Source organism: Acartia tonsa, chromosome 1 (assembly GCF_053477335.1).
Source record: "Acartia tonsa isolate MP-2025a chromosome 1, ASM5347733v1, whole genome shotgun sequence".
NCBI lineage: Eukaryota > Metazoa > Arthropoda > Copepoda > Calanoida > Acartiidae > Acartia > Acartia tonsa.
In genome coordinates this window covers 42871488-42894074 of record NC_137260.1, presented here as the reverse complement: position 1 = coordinate 42894074, position 22587 = coordinate 42871488, and the positions used below count along the sequence as shown (strand labels likewise).

The 22587-nt window shown below is 31.8% G+C and overlaps 1 protein-coding gene and 1 long non-coding RNA gene across 2 annotated transcripts; both read right to left on the bottom strand.

Annotated features, from left to right (window-relative positions):
• Positions 1-976: 976 nt before the first annotated feature.
• LOC145320208 (uncharacterized) lies at positions 977-1611 on the bottom strand. Its single transcript, XR_013880121.1, has 2 exons — positions 1472-1611; positions 977-1005 (listed from the first exon to the last, which is right to left on the bottom strand). It is a non-coding gene; the product is annotated as an uncharacterized LOC145320208 (long non-coding RNA).
• Positions 1612-1637: 26 nt separating this feature from the next.
• LOC145320010 (uncharacterized) lies at positions 1638-22356 on the bottom strand. The gene is made up of 16 exons (XM_080162452.1): positions 22253-22356; positions 17908-17970; positions 17446-17518; positions 16880-16941; positions 16000-16067; positions 13610-13682; positions 12522-12581; positions 11470-11544; positions 9663-9913; positions 9188-9260; positions 6567-6681; positions 5644-5772; positions 5111-5182; positions 4700-4797; positions 2843-2954; positions 1638-1960 (listed from the first exon to the last, which is right to left on the bottom strand). The coding sequence occupies exons 1-16, from the start codon at positions 22307-22309 to the stop codon at positions 1743-1745; spliced, it is 1599 nt and encodes a 532-aa protein (XP_080018578.1). The 5' UTR covers positions 22310-22356; the 3' UTR covers positions 1638-1742.
• Positions 22357-22587: the final 231 nt, after the last annotated feature.

Here is a 22587-nt window from a genome sequence, read left to right as displayed (position 1 = left end):
TTTCTGCAAAATTTTGTAGCGGGTTTAACAGAAGAAAATATGAAATATTTGTTTCAAAATTTAGGATTATTTTCTAATCTGACCTAATAACTATTTTAACTATCAAATAAAAACACAAAAATTACATATAATATAATGTATTGTTTCCTGTTTGGCACAGTCAATGAAACAATCAAAACTAACAGAAAATAAAGCGCGGCATAAAAACTGGGATAAGTTGGTTATATAAAGGTACAAACCGTACTTCTTTTCATCTACAAATCACAGTAAATATATATTGAAGTTAGATGCATGAATGAACTAACGTGCATTGGTAGATAGTGTTCGTTTTTTTACATAATAATATTATAATAAAAATAAAATCTAGTCTCAAAGAAATTTTTGATTTAATTTTTATGCTTAACACTCCACAATCCCCCCAAAAATGTTTACACCCTTAAAAGTTCAAAGCCCTGCTTCTTTTTGTATCAATTAAAATTAAAGTTGCTTCATAAGCCTTCCCATTGCACAGTAATTCATTTATGGATATAACTGAAAGAATTTTCTATTCATGAATATATGATAAAAACACACATCTATCATATTAAAACTTTACAACAAAAAAACTGAAACGTCAAATAAACTTATCACATGAATTATCAATGATTTTCTGCCATTAATACATATAATTATCATATCATTTACAAATATCAACTATTTTAATTGATAGCTTACAATAATGACTTTTGAAAATATCATGTCTTTTTATTAAAAAAAAAGTAATTGGACAAAAAACGCGTAAAATATATTTGAGGATCAGGATTGAGTCCTCTTTTGAAAAATCGTCTTGATGATAAAATCTGCCTTTTAAAGCACTATTAGTTGTATAATTCATGATACACAAACTTACAAATTCAAAAGTTTAGTGCGTTAAACAAATAAATGCTACAAAATTTAATATAAATGATCTAAAGTCAAAAGGTAAAATTAAATAAACCGTTGTTTCTAAATTTAATCAAAAGCAAACTTTAACAAATTAAATTTTTAAATAAAATAATATTTTAGAAAACAACCAAAGTGCAAGAGATACAAATACATGTCTTTACATAATTACTGTGCTTTTTACAAAAATATTTTCCTCAACTAAATTATTTTGATCATAATTGTATAACTGAATTATTTTAAATATATCCTTAAATTTATTGAGTTTATTAAATTTTCATAACTTACATAAACTTAAATTCAAAAGACCTTAATATGTATTTATTCAAATTGTTTCCCCTATTTTAATTTGAAGATTAAACTATGAAAATAATTTAATTAAGAATGTGCTCTTTTAATGATTTTCATGACAGAATACCTAACAAACCAAATTTATTAAATTCTACTGAATGTTATTTATAATTGAAAAGTATTACAACTTAGGTAATTGTTTAATTTATTAATTTTTGCTAAATTTGCTAGAAAATTTTGTTTTCAAATATTTATTAACCTATGTAGTACAGAATATATACATTTACTGATACACACATAAATCACTCTGTTACATAAATCTTGTCTACCTACCTATAGTTTCACGATAAATATCAATATGCTGAAAAAGTTTTATCATGATATAGTTTAAAGGATTCGATAAAGATAGATTTAGTTTTCATAAATTTTCTTTTTTCATAGATATTAATATTAGATAAGAGGGAAAGGATTAAGGAGAGTTAAAATTTCAGATAAGGAAGATATCTATCACAACATTAAAAAAAACTAATCTAATTCCACAAAGAATTAGCAAAAGTATTCTGTTGAAGAGCCCCCGCAGATTGACCCGTGCCGGCTCCTCCACCTGGCAGCTGACTGCCTGCTCCACCGAACAGGTTTCCAGTTGCAGATAGGCCGCCGAATTGACCTGTCTGACCGCCAGGACTGGGAAAGAGATTTGGGTTTGGTGCAGAATTGTTTACTTGTGGCCCAGTCATGTTGTACAGTCCTTTAAAGAAAAGTAGGTCTTAATTAAAAAATAGTAGACCAAAGAGGTAGTTGCAATTTAAACTTGAATTTTGTGAAACGCATATAGTTTCCTGTTTAATGGTTTAAACTATAACTAGAGGGCATATATTTGAAAGAATTTAAATTTTCTAACACGTTGTTTTAAAAATATCAAGACTTCAAAATAATATTTTTTTTGTGATATACCTACCTATGCAGTTCATATAGCTGGTAATTTTCACAAAAACAGCATGACGACGATTTTGATGTCTAATTGTTTGTTATTTATTGTAATAACAAAATTTATATGTTTGATGGTATACTTTTAACTTATGCATGAAATAATTTTTCTGAAATGCGCTTCATACAACTATACCTTTCCAAGAGATGAAAACCCTTGCAAGATTTGTTACCAAAACAGGTCTCTTGGACTTATTTAACCATTTAAAAAAGCCAAATAACTACTTATTATAAATATTTGATATGACGAATAATGTTTTGATAATAGAATTAAAATCATTTTTCATTTTATATCTAATATGAATCATGATTATTTTGTTCTGAATATGAATTATTTTAAAAAAGCCTAGTCATTCTTGTTTTCTAAAGGAAAAATTTTAATTTATGTCTAGTCCTAATTTTCATTTGTTTTCTTTTCTAATCCTCAAAAAAAACAAGTTAATATGTTGGTCGCCAAAAATAACAAAAACAGAAATTTTGTAAAAAGAAATGTTTGTAATGATATGATAGGATAAGGAATCAAGGATAGGTATTATAAAAAGTCTATTTTCCTAAATCCAAATTATTTTTTCTCGTGAATAGATAATAAAACGATAGCTTTTTGAAATGTAAAATAAACAATCTAAACATTAATTGCTGTTACCTTTAATATTGGCAGGACTAAACTGATTTGTATTTCCTTGCATAAGGTTAGGAGAGTAACCCCCTTGTACCCCTGCAGGGCCTACACTCAATCCAGAAAACTGATTATTCATCTAAAAAGAAAAAGAAATTAATCAAGTTGAGAAAATTTCATTTAGTTACAATTTTAATTCAAAGGGGGGAGGCGGATGTGCCACTTTTTGAAACCAAAACTAAAAATCAAAGGAACTCAACTAAAAAAAGTGTTACAGGTCTGAGATTTTGCATGGCAGTTGCTTTATAGGATTACAATATGGAACAGTGAAGATACGGCGGCGCAAATTCGGCGGGAAACGGCGGTTGCGCCGCCGTTTCTTCACAGTTCCATATTGTACCTCTATAAAGCAACTGCCATGCAAAATCTCAGACCTGTAACTCTTTTTTTAGTTGAGTTCCTTTGTTGACTTTTAGTTTTGGTTTCAAAAAGTGGCACATCCGCCTCCCCCCTTTGTACAAGTTGAATAAAAAAATTGTTCCTAGGAAGAATTAATAAACTAACGGCATCACTAAAGATTTCTATAATTGTTTTTACATTTAGTTGAATATTTTCTATCTAGTTTTGTATACCTTTAATATAAATAAAAGTTGGAAATTTAAAGTTTTAAAGAAAAAAAAATAGATTAATTCTCTCCTCTTTTGATGTCTAAGACAGTCAGTTATCATCACTTTATAGTTTATTTTAAAGCTCTTGATTTAACATTTCTAAATAACCCACACAAAAAAAACATGTTTTATGAAGAAAAAACTGGATTTTTTGCGGGTATCCAGGTTGGGTCGAAGTTTTGAGTAAAAAAACGGATTTTTAACAACCCTGATTAGACAAAAAAAAATTTGGGTGTAGAAATCCTACCTTCCCTTTTCTGTCAAATTATCCCCCTATATTTATATTCCTGAAAAATAAGAAGGGGGGGGGTTATTTCGTCAAAACGTTATTTAGGGAAAATCACTTTTCTAATAATAACATTAAAAAGCTAAAATGCATTTAATTTTAATTGAAACAATCTAATTCTTAATTAAAATAATAAATATTCTTTTCTCCGAAAATGTGACAATTATAACTTAGTACATTTAAGAGTTTATATCATATCCTGAAAGCTCTAATTTAAATATTAATTTATTTACATAATTGCAGAGAAATCAGATTTTTTTAGTTGTTTATTGGCATTAAATGGCAAAGGTTTTGTATTTGAGTTTTTAATACTTCTTTAAATATATGTAAGCGAAGTAGCTCTGATTCTCTAGGTTATGATTCACACGGATATTGGAAGTGGTGATCCTAGACTGGCAGGACACTTGAGGGATAGGACAATAAACTATGCATTCAATTAATCCAATTATGATCAACCAAATTACCATTTCTGTGGATTAAGCTATGTGTAGAAAAGTTTGAACACTGATCAATATGAACCAACTAATCAAGATTCAATACGAGTACCCAAAGTTTATGGGACAACGAATGAGAAAACGTGAATAAACTTTGGTTATTTGTATAATTTTCAAATATCCCCTACCTCCCTGTAGATTGATAATCGTTGCGCATAGCTGAGTGATGCTATGTTATATTGAGAGCTGACCCGAAATTCGCAGGGAAGCTAATCGATTAAGAGAGTTTTGACAAGTGTTCCATATTAAGCAACCCTAATTAATTGCGCTCTTGTCAATTCCATATCCCATAACAATGTAACTTCTCCCCATGTTCAAAAGAGCATAAGTGAATAAAACTACAAATTGTATACGATTCATTCAAACCATTCCGAAAATAATAATATATGTATTATATGAACTTTCAATTATAAGAAAATTTGAATTGAATGCTTACCTGATACATTCCTTGGTTCGCCACCATATTTGGATTTTGCTGTTGTGTTCCTGGCAACATGCCTTTCTGGAGGCCACCAAGTCCACCACCTAAACCTGAGCACAACACTTTCACATTTTTTTGTTAAAACATATAAAAATTATAGCTCACTATCAGTACATAGGTACCTAACCTCTACTAAAACTTGAATAAAATCCTTTTTAAAAAGTAAAAAAAATTGTGTTGACATTTAAAAAAAAAATTAGGATAATTAATATATATGTAAATGTTGAAGAAACATTTAGCATAGTGTTCGAAATCTTTTGTTAATAAAATCTACTATCTGTTTTGATATTCTTTTTTTTCAACAATCTTTTCTTGACAAGGTTCTAAAATCCTATAGACGAATATAAATTTAAGTATTGATCCCTGCTAAAGCATCCAGACCACCGCCAATATTGTTGTTGAACATGGGACCAACACCACTACTTACAACAGCAGTCTAATTTTCAAAAAATTGGTTATGATATATTTTATACAATTAAAGGGATATTTTGAATGAAGTACATTAAACAAGTTAAGGTACTTGGAGTAATGAACCCTAAGATATAATTATGGGTCAGCAATAAAACAAAATGAACTTTTTACCAGACAGTTTTTGAGATACACCTAAAAATATCTTATTTGTGATAGTTAAGGTTGCCATTTCAGAAAAATGATTGCAAACATGAATAACAATAATACCGTTAAAGTAAACCAACAGTTAAAGCAAAAGAAAGAATCTCCAACTTTTAAGAAGAAAAAAAACAATTTAAGTACAAAAACTAATAGGTATTATAATAGAATTTAATTATTATTTTTATTTCTTTAACGTTAATTTAATTTAGGTCCTTGTTTCTTTATCCTTTTATTTCTTAAGACAATAGTCCCCTTTTTGGCCAGGTAACTATATCATTTCTATTCCTGTTGATGTTGTTGGAAAGCCTGTAGTTGTTGTCCAGGATATAGTTGTCCTTGTTGTGGCTGACGTTGTTGCTGGTTGGGATATGAACCCAAAGCCTGCGGGGCTGCTGGAGATGCAATCATTGTTGGACCTAAACAATTAATTTTGTGAAGATTAAACAAATTAACTTGCCTTCTTTCTTGTTACAATACTTCTCATTAAATACAACGTGTTAGTTAAAAGACGACTTTAACACTGTACGTGAAAAAAGGAGTGTAAAAATTTAGCTAATTGTCCTTATATCTGTCTGTCTGTGTGTACCGAAGGATCTCACCAACCGCTGAACCGATATGGTTTTTCTTTACGAGAGAGCATCTCATAGGTCCTGGGAAGGTTTATAACTAATTTGAGGTAGGGTACCACCACCCTTACAAGAGAAATTGTTCCTATAAAAAAAATTACCCAAAAAAATTATCTTTTCTCTTTATTTAAAAATAAAAATGCGGGTGGGTATTAATTTCTTTTAAATATAATTAGATAGTGATAGGTATATTTGACTGTGCTTCTTAAACTACCTACTGTTTTCGTCACTACATTATTTATAACTAGCGGCTAAGCCGGCCTAGAGGCCTTTAGTAGCACTTTAAATGTTTGGTGTTTTAAAAAAATTATAAGATACCTTGCAATGTTGCGATGGAGTCTCTATTAATTTGCTACGATACTTTGCAATGTTACGTAGGAGTCTATTCGATGGAAAAAATTTCGATTATTGTAATTTCTCTTGGAAGGGTGGTGCTCCCCTCCCCCAAAATAGTTATAAACCTTCCCGGGACCTATGAGAAACTACCCTGTTAAGGAGAACCCGATCGGTTCAGCGGTTAGCGAGATCCTTCGGTACAAACACACAGACATCCTGTTACTTTAGTATAATGATAAATGTCATACCCTTGTTTTGAGGTACAGAGGAAAATAGAGCCATAATTGAAGAGTTGGACATCTTGGATGTATCTGCACCTACAGACAGACCTCCAGTTCCAGGTACACTTTCAGTTGTTGATACCTGAAATAAAAGCCAATTTAGGCCAGATTTGTCAGAAAATTATCAATTTTCGTTATAAACTTATGTATCTACTAAAACATCTACCTATTCTTTGTTTAATTAAGTAAGTAGACCTTAATATTCTATTATTTCAGTAGTGTTAAAATCAACCTATGGAATTTTTGCTGTTAAGTCATTTTTTTAATATCCAAGAAGAAAGAATTATATGATCTGATGTTGCCCATATCTTTAAGGGCTTATGCTATTCAGATACCGTTTAATAGTTCTCTTTATTTTTAAAATTTTGTTTTTTTTACACTGTTTTGTTTCCATAATAAAAGAATACAAAATCATAGATAATACAACAGCCGATGCAGAGGACTATGCATAAACCAGAGCAAGTGATTCTCAGCACCTTCCAGCAGTCATTCTAAATGTTTTTTTTGATGAATATGCTAAGGTTATGTTTAATATCGTTAAATAAAATTATTTTAAATTTATATCAAAAAAACTTCGAAATGTTAGGCATTTTAGACTAGATATCATCAAACGTTTTGTTGAGTTCAAACTGCTGTGACACAGAAGTAAACTTTTTCTATGAAAAATGTTAATTAAACATTGTTTTAAAACTTTGGGGACTAGTGTAATAAAGAGCCCAATGTCCCCTCCCTCCCTGATACAAAATATTTTATCTTACTTCATATTAAGAAATACGTCAAAGAAATACATAACAATTTAAAAATATTTCTACTCATAAACACTAAAACAAAATTATTACCTTCTAGGTATAAAAAATATTGTTGAAAGAGTGTATACAACAAAATTTTTATTGATATTCTATTGATATGAAAATTTTATTTTCTTATTAATCATAGTATACTAACTAAACACTTGAGTTTCTGATGCCAAGAATTTCTTTTCTTTTAAATTGAAGTATGAAAATGGTCCAGGTACATCCTTATTTGTTCTCATTGTAAAAAAAAAATAAACATAGCGAGAAATTAAAATTTTAATTTCATTTTGCAAGTCCTAAAAATAGGCATTTTTTAATCATTCAGCAGTTGAAACATGGCTAAAATATTACTCAACTCTCATTATAAACCTATTGGTTAACCTACATTAAAAGTACAAACAAATATTAAGAAGTCTTAAGTACAGCGTTGCGGAGCCGCTTTATTTTGGTGCGGCTCTGGTTCCGGCTCCGCGGAGCCGCCTGTGAAGATAACGGCTCCGGCTCCGACCTAAAATCAAGAAAAACTCATCATATTTTTTTGCTAAGTGTATTTTTGACTTTAGAAGGTTTAAAGGATAAATTTTAAAAAAATGTACTTGAAAAACTTAAAAGGGGTATTTGCACACGAAGCAACAGAGTAACAAAATTATAATTGATAATAAATCTCTTATTTTAGCTAACCCGGGGCCGTTTTTTAACGAAAATAACGACTCCAGCTTCGGCTTCAGCAAAATATGGTTACTCCACGGCTACCGGCTCCGCAACGCTGCTTAAAGTTATAGTTTAAATTAAAAATATAATCAACATTTGAATAAATAATTTCTTTAATAAATAATCTATCTTAGTGAGAACTGTAGGCGTCACATTCAAATTTTTAAATAAGATTTAAATTTCACCTGAATAACAAAATCTCTTGAATTTAAATGAAAGGATTAAAAATATTATTTTAGGAGAATTTAATCAAATCAAATAAGAGAGAAGGACCACTTTTATATTAGGAATTCCTTTGTAAACTTTTATAAGAGATACGATTTTAATATTGTAATAGAAATTCTAAGTGGAAAATTCTCCTATGTTACTGTTATTTCATGTTAAAATCGCAACTACTCTATAACTGGGTAGACTGTGCTATATCCTGTTTAGTGTTTAGCATCACTTACAAATCGTTGAAAAAGTTACTGAATAATGCTTCGTTATTGACATGTTTTATAATCAAAAACTTTGATTATTCATAAAGGAGTATGTGAATAAGAATGCAATAAAAAATTTTTTTGGCAGTGGCGGAAAACGGCGGTCATCGATAATTTTAAAAGTAACTTTGGCCCTATAGTAGCTTAAATCCGAAGTTAGCTCAATTTTGGTCAGAGGGTTCTCGAGTAAACAACCCCCCCCCCCCCTGCCCAGACTATTCTTATTTACATCCTCCTTTTTCATTAAAAATTTTGTTATATTGCTGCCAAATTATTGAAATTAAACTATGTTTGTGCGAGTAGATTCTTCTAAATTACTATGTTTCTTGTTAAAATCGTAACTGCTGTATGTAAATATGTAGTAGCCCTGATTCTCTGAAGTTAGGATTCAGATGCACACGAGATTGGAGGCAAGAATCCTTTGGCCAATCCTAGATTTGTAAGCTTCGCGCACAGCTATCTTACATTGTAAGCTGACCCGCAATTCTCATGAAAGCTACTCAATTATTACATCACCCTGTCCTAGAGTTTTAGCATGTGTTCCATATTAAGCCCTTTTTATGGAAATTAAAATATATATGTGCAAGTAGATTAGTAGAATCACCTGATTGAAGAAATCTTGTTCAAGGTTTGATGTAGCTTTTGAAAGAGCTCCGTTTGACTGAGAACTATTTATTCTAAACAAATAACATTTCAAAGCTGTTTTCAGTTATAACTTACTAACTGTTAAACCCCTACATGACCTTAGGGGAAATTGAATGAAACGGGGGGGGGGGGGGGGGGGGGGGGCAGTCGATCCATCCTCTTTTATAGAGAAATAATAAACAATATTTTCTTAGTTACACTGTGAAGGAGAACCATATCGTTTTAGTGGTTAGCTTGATCTAGAGCTACAAACACATACACACACAAACATTTTGTTACTTTTATATTTTATTTGTTATATTGCGAATCTATCGCAACCAACATACAAAGAACTAAGAAAAATATTTTTATAATTTTTTAGCTATAGTTTATAAAGACAAGACGCAATTTTGTCATCGAGTTTCTGTTTTATAATAATAATAATAAAAGCTTACCCATTGCCACTAGAAACAGCCGGGGGTGCAGAAACAAAATTGGAGAACAAATCATCGTCATCATTAGTAGATGACAATCCTAGCAAGTCAACAGCTGCGCTGCTGGTCACCACAGGAGCGACCGTCACAGGCTTAGCGGCTTGCGGCTTCGCAGAAACAGCTGGAGATTTTGTGGCGGCAGAAGCGACAGCGGCTGAACTTGTGGATTTTCTCGGAGCGGCAAGGCCAGAGGTAGATTCAGACTTACTGTTTAATCAAAATTATTATTGTTTAATAAAAAAAAATATTCACAAGTTGATACTTAAGTATGCATTTTACTTAAATTAATTCATAAAATCGATTCCGCTTAGATAAAAATATGATAGATATTAGATATCTCAAATAAGAAGAAATCCCCTTAAAATATCAGATTTTAAGATATTGAATTGATTAATGCAACCAACTCATAATCAATGCGCAAATGAAGCTGAGAATCCGAATTTCGTTATGAAACTTTGTGTGAATAATTCTTGGCAAACGGCTGGCGGCTCAGCCGTTAAGCCATTTATTTTGGCTATTTTAAGGGTAAATCCGTCACACAAGCCCTATCTATACATTATACTAATTGCCGCTCCCAGACGTTTTTAGAAAAATATAAAATAAGTTTCAAATAGTTTATTGCTACATAATTAATTATAGATTTGCCCTAAAATTAGCCAAAAACGTCTAAACGGCTGAGCCGTTAGCCGTCACTTTCCAATTTTTAATTCGATTTTGGGAAAATAGACCTATCAAGGATTACTCATACCAAGTTTCATAACGAAATTTGGATTCTAAGTGCCATTTGCGCATTGATTACGAGATGGTTCATTAACCTTCCACCCCCCCCCCCCCCTTATAACATTCATAGGTGAGGGTTTTGCCGTTTAAAACCATTGACCTGTAATTTTTTTACATAGTAGACATTGGCTTAATATTTATGTAGAATAATAATAATATATAGTGATACCTTTTTTTCATTAACAAAAAAAAGATTTAAAGGGAGGGGGCGAGTGTGACACTAGTGGCTAGTTGGGCAAAAGACCCCCCCCCCCCCCCCAAACACTAAAATTTTAAGTTAAGAGCTTATTTTTTAAGATATCATGCTGATTTTTTTAATGGAACCTGTTATTACATAAATGAGTTGATTAGCCAGCCCATATTTCATTTTTGCACTTTACTTCTAGGGGCTTTTGGAGTAAAACAACCCCCCCAAATACAAAATTTATAAGTTTTGAGCTTACAAGCCCCTATTTCATGTGAAGTAAATCAGCTCGATATCTTAAAAAATAAGCTCTTAACTTAAAATTATAGTGTTTGGGGGGGGGGGTCTTTTGCCCCACTAGCCACTAGAAGGAAAGTCCCAAAATTCAATTTTCAAAGTTCTACAGGTAGATCCAATCATATAAGAGAGTTTACAAAAAGAATTAGGTTGATAACTATAAAAACAAGCCCAAACGGCCAGGGCAAAATTTGATACTGAATTTTCATTTCCTATAACTGTACAAACTCCCCCCCCCCCGCCCCCCCCCCCCCCCATAGTTACAGCACTGAAATTTTGCAAAACAGTCGATTTAAAGAGGAACAAAGTGTAACTGTGAAGAAACGGCTGCGGAACCGCCGCTCATGCCGAAAACCAATGAATGTATTTTTGCCTTTTCTCGGCTGTTTTGGTTTCAAAAAGTGTCACACTCAAACTCCTCCTTTCGAATTTTTGACATCTAACGCATGCAATTGCAAAGTCCCCTTTTCCAAGTGATTAATCAATAATAATAATAATATTCCTGTTGTTCGCTGTCTTAGCATTGTTAGAGCCCGGAGTAAGCACCGCCATTTTAGACTCACGAGATTTGCCTAACTTCTCCTAAAAATAACATCAATGTTATTTTCATTTTAGGAAAATAGTGAGATTTTTAAAAAATTATGACAAAACAGAGAGAGAGAGAGAGACAAAGGACAATGTGCTGGTAATTACACAAGTTAAAATAACATTTTCTTATTCGTTGGTTTAACAACGTTAAGTTTAAGCGATTCAACCACTAATTTCAATCCACAGAAGGGGTGTGTTATCAATTTATCGGCCATTGTCTTATCCCTCAAGATCCGTGATGATAAAATCTTTTCTCGTATTCATTCGAATCCGGTGGATAGGAACCGGTTCTCATCCGGCACCTCGGGGCTAAAAAAACTAGTTTTAATCTTATAATTGTACATTCTATATCCGCGGAAATCCGTTTATAATACGATACGAGAAATAACTATTCCTGTATGGCCTAAAAAAAATATAAATTTTCCCTAGATTAGAACCGGTTCTGAGTCATACTGAAAAATTATGTATAGCATCATATTATAGACAATTTCCTAAAGTCCAATGAACAAATAAATAAATTTTTCTTTGAATGTAAGTTTCTTTTAGCAAAAAGTAATTTTTTTAGATGTATTTAAAATAAAGAAATGGTAAGACTAAGCTGAACAATGAACATTTACCTAATTACTCCATATTGATAAACAAAATCCTTTATTAAAGCCAGATTACAAAAGCAAATCCTTCTTTGACTATTTATAACATTTAGTTTTATTTGTACGTACATTGATTTTGTTAATATTTGAATATTCTATTTTTTTATACTCATGTAAAACCTATTTACGAAACTTGAAAATCATTGTCTTTGATAACAATTTAAACAAAAAGATTACATCTTGAAGATAAATTCTGAAACTATGAAAGACGGAAGATATTAAATATACCCAAGTTGAATCATCAAATAAAAGAACTCATTTAAAACGACTGCAAAAAAAAACAAAAAGTATGTGACTTTTTTCTTCATATTTTTGTGCAACCTGTTCTATAAGGGTATTCCATCCTTCTGGCAAGTCTGGAGGCTTTGTGGCCACCCAATCCTAAAATTATACAATTCTATAAGCCTAGGAGTTCCTTGATTTTATTTGGTATGCGCTTCAACCTACAGAGGACGGGATCGGATACAACAAGAGATTTTATTTTGGTACATCTCTGAACCAAAGGGGACTATCCACGAACAAGAGCAAGTGATTCTAACACCTTCCAGCATTGATCCATAGTATTTTTTTATTGTATATACTAGGTTTATGTTTAATATTTGGTTTATCGGCTAAAAAGTTATGCTTCACCATGGTTTTATATGAAAAAACTTTGAAATTTAAAGCATTTTTTGATGCAATATCATCAAATGCTTTGTTGAGTTCAAAGGACGAAATAAAATAAAAGCATCAAATGCTGTAAATGGTAAAAGTACATTAATTAAACTGTTTAAAATATTACAAGCTACCAACCCTTTTCTAAATATACATTTTTAATCAAAATAATATACTGTTGTGTCAAAGCTTTTAAACAACAGTTTGAACTCATCAAAACATTTGATGATATTGCACTAAAAGATGCCTAACATTTCAAAGTTTTTTCCATATAATAATATGGTGAAACCTAACTTTTTGGTCGATAAACCAAATATTACACATAAATCTAGTATATTCACTAAAAAAATGCTATGGATCAATGCTGGAAGGTGCTTAGAATCACTTGCTCTTGTTCGTGGATAGTCCCCTTTTGTCGAAGAAATTATGCGGTCAAACTATTTGATTACACGACCTTTGTCTAGAAGGTCTAATGTGCATAGAAATGAGTTGCATTTGTTTAAGTGCTATTGCAACCCCCCCCCCCCCTCCCTAACTCTAACTTTAGGTGTAAAGTGCACGACATAACAGCAGTAGGTATTATTTAAAAGTGAGATACAGTGCGGTCATGACTCGAACACAACACCCTTGCACTCAACAAGCAGGCACGCTAACATTTACACTAATCCACGACCTTGTTAGAAACATTATCAACGAGTTTTCTTAAAATTCTTCATATTGAGACGATAAATTTCAATTGTTTAAAACTTAGGTACCTTCATAATGTATTTCTTCTTCTCATATTTAGCTCTAATAAATTGTTCTAGGCCTGAGTCACTGTTAGGTCGTCTTAACAAAGGTTAAATAAATATATAAACCAAAAATGTGTACCTACCAAATTATTCCAAGGGGACTAAGCACGAACGAGACCAGGTGATTCTAAGCACCATCAAGCATTAATCTTTAGTATTTTTTTTAGATAATATGCTACGTTTATGTTTAATATTTGACTAAAAAATTCAGTTTCACCATGTTTTTATATGCAAAACTTTAAGCATTTTAAAAAATAAAATATCAAGTGTTTTGTTAAGTTCAAACTGTTTTTTTTTAAAGTCGATAAAAATGTATATTTAGAAAAAGGGTTGGTAACTTGTAATATTGTAAACAGTTTAATCAATGTACTTTTGCAATTTACAGCATTTGATGATTTTTTTGCCGTGTTGTTTTATTTTGTCCTTTGAACTCAACAAAGCATCTGATGATACTACACCAAAAAATGCTTAACATTTTTTAAAAAATCATACAAAACCATGGTGAAACTTAAATTTTTAGCCGATAAACCAAATATTAAACATAAACCTAGTATATTCACTAAAAATACTAAGGATCAATGCTGGAAGGTGCTTTAAATCACTTGGTCTCGTTTGTGCATAGTCCCCTTTAGAATAACTTATGAAAGGGAGTTTCAAGTAATTCTTAGTACTTATTGACGGGCAATCGGTTTTGTCTCGACACAACTATAAAGAAAATATGTTCTTAGATAAGATATAAAGTAGCTGCGTTACACAAAAAAATACATATCCATCCAAATAATGAAGTATTGTAGAAAAAATACGAGGATTTTAACCTCGAATTTAATAGCGACGTATCATGACTCTCTAATTCTCTCTCTCATCCAATCTACAGTTTTTGTGGCGTAGCTACTCTATAATTCTAAATATCCGAAAAAGACTCTTATCTTTACACAATGTGATCCGTCGTCTATTACTAAAATATTAATAATGTTTGATCTAAGTATAATACGTAGTCGTAGAGTGAAAGATAGGCTTCATCTTTTCAATGAAATTATGTTTTTTATTTTATTTCAAGTAAACGGTGTGAGCCTTAGGTCCATAAAACATTTAATGAAAAATTCTTAGCTATTGATTTAAACCTAATAGAAGTTTATTTAAAGTCTTAAAAATTTTATTTTAGTGTGTACATCTACATCTAATCGCACTCCCTACCTTTTAAACAGACATATTTTTAATATCAAATAGTCTATCATAACATTTTCCAAGAAAAACTTTCATGTACAAAAAAATCTCTCTTTGAACTTAATTAAAAAAATTTCAGATATTTTGACAATAAAATACACAAAGTAAAAGGTACAACATATTTGTGTCGTAGTACAATAAATAAATTATGATTGGATCAAATTATAAAATCATTAGTACACTTTTTATTTTTCATTAAACTCAGGGATGCGGGGATGGTCTAATTTGGATATGGATTTCCTATCCCTCCCCGCACCTTTCAACCCCCCCCCCCCCTCCCCCCCTAAAAGAACATTCCATTCTGTTAGAGTTAAGATAAGAAATTTGATGTAAGAATTATTTGTTAAAAGCTACATAGCTTTAACGGATAAAATCTCATATTACAATTTACAAAATCTCCGTATTCCTGATCTATTTTGAAATAAATTGCAAATGGTTAATGAAAATTATTAACGTAAACAGGGGAAATATCTAGTGATTGATAAAATTAATCAAAACATATCCTATACAATAGAAATTAGTAAGAAAAAGAAACCAACAGAGATAAAGAAAGGTTGCTAGGTTTCTTAAATATTAATCTAATAATAGTATCTTGTATAACAAAAGAGTTTTCTGTTAAAGATAAAAGAAATATTGTTTCCTATTAGCCAAAATAAACAATAAAAATGTTAAAGATGTGGTTATTTATGTGAATGAAGGTATTGCATACATTGTAGCTCTATAAAGCAACTGCCATGCCGTATTTCAGTGCTGTAACTCTGTTAATGAATTCCTTTGATTTCTGGTTTAATTTCAAAAGGGTCACAAACCGCCCCCCCCCCCCTCCTTTCTTTAATGGTGTGGTTATTTATGTGAGTGGATGTACAAGCGGTTGTATTACTAACGGTTGTCCCATGGGGCTTAGTGAAAACTTAGAAAGCGAAGCCATGTTGTTAATTTATATTTTCTAAAAGAAAGGTATAACACATTGTGAGAAATTGAAAACCTGTCTGGGACCTGTAGAAAGCTTTACTGCAAAGGAGAGCCATGTCAGTAATGGTTAACGAGATCTTTTGGTACACTCAGATAAACACACAAACATCTTACTTATTACCTAGATTTAAAAATTAAAATCTAGTTGAAAAACTTACTTAAAATCATCAGGTACGGAAGCTTCGTAGACCGCTCTTCCTCGACTATTACCCATGCACTGCATACTCTAAAATAGATCAGATATTTATTGCATGGTTTTATAGAAACTTGTCTGCGGATATGTAACGGATAAATTAAAAATTCAACACAACTTTCTATAGACAATATAAAACCATGAGGCATGATTTTTCTTAACAGCTTGAAAATCGGTTTCATTTTGGTGGCAATCAACATCAACATCCATGGATTTTCTTTTGTAAAACGCATTTATAGTCGTAATAATAAAATAAGATATCTTTTAACTAGATACCAATTATTAAAAAGTTATTTTACTAGAAAAGACGCACTAACTAAAAATTATAATATATGTTTTCAATAGAATTGATATTAAGAAGTAGGTATTATGTCACAATATTAATCTTAGGATTGTCATTTAATACTTTTTAACATCTGATATTAAATACTTATTTCATATTATGTAATTCTGTAATAAATAGAATAAAATTTTTAGAAAACATAACAGGGATCTTAAGGGATAAGGTGATGGACGATAAATAGAGGTATAACCCTAATTGAGATGTAAAAAGTTTGGAATATGCTCGTTAGTACCACCCAAATTTTTTTGATAAAAGTACATTAAGTTTTAAAGCAAACAAATCAGAGAACATGGTTATAAAACTTTTGGTTCCATTAAAATCTACAACCCAATGTCATTTCCCTCCCCTCTCTGTTGGCTTAAACCTATCGATGGTGTTGCCAGGGGGAGGGTCAGAAACTTCCATCCATGCGTTGTTGATTTTCATGACGGACAGAGAGAAACAGATGTAGGTACACCTAATTATTTTGTTATTGTTATAGATACCAGGAAATGGAACTTACCGATATTTGAGCAGGAGTCCATGAGTCTAAATTCACACTTCTCACTTTAGATATATGAACACCTAGAAAAAAAAGAGATAGTACCATGAAGAGGTTCAATTTAAGGCAGATCTCCCCCCCCCCCCCAATCTTCTGTAAGATAGCCTAAGATTGATAAGAGGGAAATTTGTATAAAGTTAGATTCTGACTATCAAGCAACTTCAATCATGCTTTCCCACGTCCATGCTCCTCATTCATAACTAAGTAATTAAATAGTTTCCACGAAAATTGCAGCTAAGCTTTAATGCAACATAGAACACACTTAGCTGTGTGCGACGCTTGCCAATCAAAAATTGGCGACAAGATTCTCACTTTCAATAATCACCGTGTACGCACTGAATCCTAACTTAAGAGAAACAGGGCTACAAACACACATTAAGTGCGGGTGATTTTAAGAACCAAAAAAATAAGTAGGTACTAAGTAAGTATTGAAACAATGTTTGCAAAAATCGACGTTACTAAGTTATTAAAAAAAGGGGTATTAGTTAACTTTTTCCAACTAAAATCCCAATGAGAAGGTATCCTACCTAAATTTCTGTGAATACCAGCACAACGAATACATAAGAAGACTCCAATGTTCCAGGAAGCCCATCTTGGTCCCTGCAAGTAAATTAAAATTATTTTTCGGAACATGAAAGAAAACGAAGAAGCGGGTATCGTCGTTTGCCAAAGTATATTTAGATATAGGTTATTTTAGGTCAGGTAAGGTAATGGTAAATGTTAATGATTACCCAGCAGGGTTAGAGGCCCCCGCAGGGGCTAGAAATAAGAAAAAAAACACTGTAAAACTTGTTTTGTTATTGTGATTGTTTGAGCGTGAATTAAATTTAACAAAAGTTTATTAAAGTCAAAAGTTCAGTATTTTTTAAAAATTTGTATAAACAGACAACTGATAAAAATATTAACTATTAGACAATATACCTAAACTGCAACTAGTAATTGTAATCTAATCGATTTACAATATAAAAACCACAGAATTAAGCTCTAACCTTTGAATCACAGTCGACACAATATTTGTTATCCTCCTCCTTTAACAGGCTGGCTAACAAAATCTAAAAACAAAAGATAAATTTTATTTCACGAGAACCTTTTTTACCCAGATTATGTTTTTCAAAACATTTGAATTTTTAACCAATTGTGGAATAGAAAATGGAATAATGGGCTTTAGAGTAAGCCATGTCAATGATTAATTATTCTTTAGCTAACTATTTCAAATATCCTCCCATCCCTTCCTAAAATTATCTTATATGTTTGTATTATCAATTTAGGGACCGCTTCGATCATGAACTTGAAAGATATTTATTTTATTAAAGGAAAGTGCCTAACTACCTCGCATACATGCATTAAGGGGGGGGGAAGTTTTGCCACTTTCGCGTAATCCGTGATTATTAGGCTAGGTATTGATGTGAGACTATAGGTTATTTGGGATAAAAGTTTACTTTTGGGTAGTACTTCACGTATATTTAATCATTTTTTGGATAGGTCTCCAGGTTCAGGTGCTGCAGGCTGGAAGGTGGTTTCTTGACAGGTAAAAAAAATTTAAAATTTTTGTTTGAAGAGTTAGAGATCAAATTATAAAACAAAATATGCATCTTTATGGATATTATGGACATATAAGAAGAAAAAATTAAAATCGGCCTCCAGGTTCAGGTGCTGCAGGCCTCCAGGTCAACTCTGGACAGGTAAAAATCATATTTTTTTTTTGAAGAGTTAGAGGTCAACTTATAAAACAGAATATGCATCTTTTTTTATATTATTGACATTTTTGAAGAAAAAATTAAAATCGGCCTCCAGGTTCAAGTGCTGCAGGCCTCCAGGTCTACTCTGGACAGGTAAAAAAACAAGTTTCTTATTTGAAGAGTTAGAGGTCAACTTATAAAACAGAATATGCATCTTTTTTTATATTATTGACATATTTGAAGAAAAAATTAAAATCGGCCTCCAGGTTCAGGTGCTGCAGGCATCCAGGTCCACTCTGGACAGGTAAAAAAAACAAGTTTTTTATTTGAAGAGTTAGAGGTCAACTTATAAAACAGAATATGCATATTTTTTGATATTATTGACATTTTAGAAGAAAACATTAAAATCGGCCTCCAGGTTCAGGTGCTGCAGGCCTCCAGGTCAACTCTGGACAGGTAAAAATCATATTTTTTTTTGAAGAGTTAGAGGTCAACTTATAAAACAGAATATGCATCTTTTTTTATATTATTGACATTTTTGAAGAAAAAATTAAAATCGGCCTCCAGGTTCAAGTGCTGCAGGCCTCCAGGTCTACTCTGGACAGGTAAAAAAAAAAGTTTCTTATTTGAAGAGTTAGAGGTCAACTTATAAAACAGAATATGCATCTTTTTTTATATTATTGACATATTTGAAGAAAAAATTAAAATCGGCCTCCAGGTTCAGGTGCTGCAGGCATCCAGGTCCACTCTGGACAGGTAAAAAAAACAAGTTTTTTATTTGAAGAGTTAGAGGTCAACTTATAAAACAGAATATGCATATTTTTTGATATTATTGACATTTTAGAAGAAAACATTAAAATCGGCCTCCAGGTTCAGGTGCTGCTGGCCTCCAGGTTCACTCTGGACAGGTAAAAAAATATTTTTTTTATTTGAACAGTTAGAGGTCAACTTATAAAACAGAATATGCATCTTTTTTTGTATTATTGACATTTTTGAAGTAAAAATTTAAATCAGCCCCCAGGTTCAGGTGCTGCAGGCCTCCAGGTCCACTCTGGACAGGTAAAAAATCAAATTTTTTATTTGAAGAGTTAGAGGACAACTTACAAAACAGAATATGCATCTTTTTTGATGTTTTTGACATATTTGAAGAAAAAATTAAAATCGGTCTCCAGGTTCAGGTGCTGCAGACCTTTAGGTCCACTCAGGACATGTAAAAAATAAAATTTTTTATTTAAAGAGTTAGAGGACAACTTAAAAAACAGAATATGCATCTTTTTTGATGTTATTGACATATTTGAAGAAAAAATTAAAATCGGCCTAAAGGTTCAGGTGCTGTAGGCCTCTAGGTCCACTCCGGAAAGGTAAAAAAAAAAAAAAATTATTTGAAGAGTTAGAGGTCAACTTATAAAACAGAATATGCTTCTTTTTTTATATTATTGACATATTTGAAGAAAAAATTAAAATCGGACTCCATGTTCAGATCCTACAGGCCTCCAGGTCCACTCTGGACAGGTATAAATTAAGTCTTTTTATCTGGAAAGTTACAGGTCAACTTATAAAACAAAATATGCATTGTTTTGGATATAATAAATATACTTGAAGATAAAATTAAAATCGGCCTTCAAGTTTAGGTGCTGCAGGCTTTCATTTTCAGGTATTTTTGTTTTTTTTCCTGTTTTAAAACATTGTAGGTAGGTATCATACATTTTTACTTTTTTATATGGACAGTGACACTTTTACCTGGATCCTGGTGAACGCTGGTTGTTGCCGGCCAGGTGAATATCTCAAATGGTTATTTTGGAATTTAGAAGAAAGATTTCGAAATAGAAGAAGTTTAAAACTTAAAATATAATAATATAGTGAAATTATAGGACCTGGAGCCTGTCTGGACACACATTTTGAAGCCTTAAATGATTAATTTTACTATATTATCTTATTTTAACCATTTTTAAATACATACCTTTCCTCTAAATTCAAAAATTACCTGGATATTTACCTGGCCAATGGCCACCAGCGGTCACTGGGATCCATCAAAAAGTTTCAATGAATATGATAACTACCAGGTTTAAATAAATATATAATAGAAAAAAAGTAGGGGGGAAATCAAATAAATAGGAAATATACCTGAAAATAGTCTCTAAAGTTCACCTGGAAGCCTGCAGCACCTGAACCTGGACGCCAATTTTATTTTTTTTTCTTCAAATATGCATGTAACATCTAAAAAGATGCTAATGTTGTTTTAAAAACTGACCTCTAACTCTTCAAATAAAAAAATTATTGTTTTACCTGCCCAGAGTGCACCTGGAGGCCTGCAGCACGTGAACCTGGAGGCCAATTTTAATTTTTTCTTCAAATATGTCAATAATATCAAAAAATATGCATATTCTGTTTTATAAGTTGACCTCTAACTCTTCAAATAAAAAACTTGTTTTTTTACCTGTCCAGAGTGGACCTGGAGGCCTGCAGCACCTAAACCTGGAGGCCGATTTTAATTTTTTCTTTAAATATGTCAATAATATAAAAAAATATGCATATTTTCTGTTTAATAAGTTGACCTCTAACTCTTCAAATAAAAAAAAAACTTGTTTTTTTACCTGTCCTGGAGGCCTGCAGCACCTGAACCTGGAGGCCGATTTTAATTTTTTCTTCAAATATGTCAATAATATCAAAAAATATGCATATTCTGTTTAATAAGTTGACCTCTAACTCTTCAAATAAAAAAAAAACTTGTTTTTTTACCTGTCCTGGAGGCCTGCAGCACCTGAACCTGGAGGCCGATTTTAATTTTTTCTTCAAATATGTCAATAATATAAAAAAATATGCACATTCTGTTTTATAAGTTGACCTCTAACTCTTCAAATAAAAAACTTGTTTTTTTACCTGTCCAGAGTGGACCTGGAGGCCTGCAGCACTTGAACCTGGAGGCCGATTTTAATTTTTTCTTCTGATATTTCAATAATATCCATAAAGATGCATATTCTGTTTAATAAGTTGACCTCTAACTCTTCAAATAAAAAAAACTTGATTTTATACCTGTCCAGAGTGGACCTGGAGGCCTGCAGCACCTGAACCTGGAGGCCGATTTAAATTTTTTCTTCAAATATGTCAATAATATAAAAAAAGATGCATATTCTGTTTTATAAGTTGACCTCTAACTCTTCAAATAAAAAACTTGTTTTTTTACCTGTCCAGAGTGGACCTGGAGGCCTGCAGCACTTGAACCTGGAGGCCGATTTTAATTTTTTCTTCTGGTATTTCAATAATATCCATAAAGATGCATATTTTGTTTAATAATTTGATCTCTAACTCTTCAAACAAAAATTTTAATTTTTTTTTACCTGTCCAGAAACCACCTTCCAGCCTGCAGCACCTGAACCTGGAGACCTATCCAAAAAATGATTAAATATACGTGAAGTACTACCCAAAAGTAAACTTTTATCCCAAATAACCTATAGTCTCACATCAATACCTAGCCTAATAATCACGGATTACGCGAAAGTGGCAAAACTTCCCCCCCCCCCCCCTTGGTTTTTCGAAACCCAAGTAAAATTTAACATTTATCCTCTTCATGAAGCTAGGGAAACCCTGTAAAAAGGAAGGGCCACCTAGCGCAACTGAGGAGCTGAAAAGTACTTGATGTATGAAATTAAATTACCTGACATCTCTCCTGTATCACCTTCTCCCTCTCCTGCTCAGCCTTACTACGAGACATAATAATATATCTGAAAAACTCTTAATTCTAGAAATAGCATTTAACTTGTTTATCAATCGATCTTTTAATCAGTGGCTTTGCGCTATTTAACAGGAGGTTGAATAAATTGCTTTTCCATAACACTATTAGTATTCAGTGTTCATGGTGTTTGTGACAAATGGGGATTTTCTCAAGTAGAGCCCAATTAGAGCCCACGAGATCATAAGCTTATATAATATTATCCCTGGTGGACAGAAATATAAAGTTAATATAATTGTATAGTGAACTGGCCGGGGGAT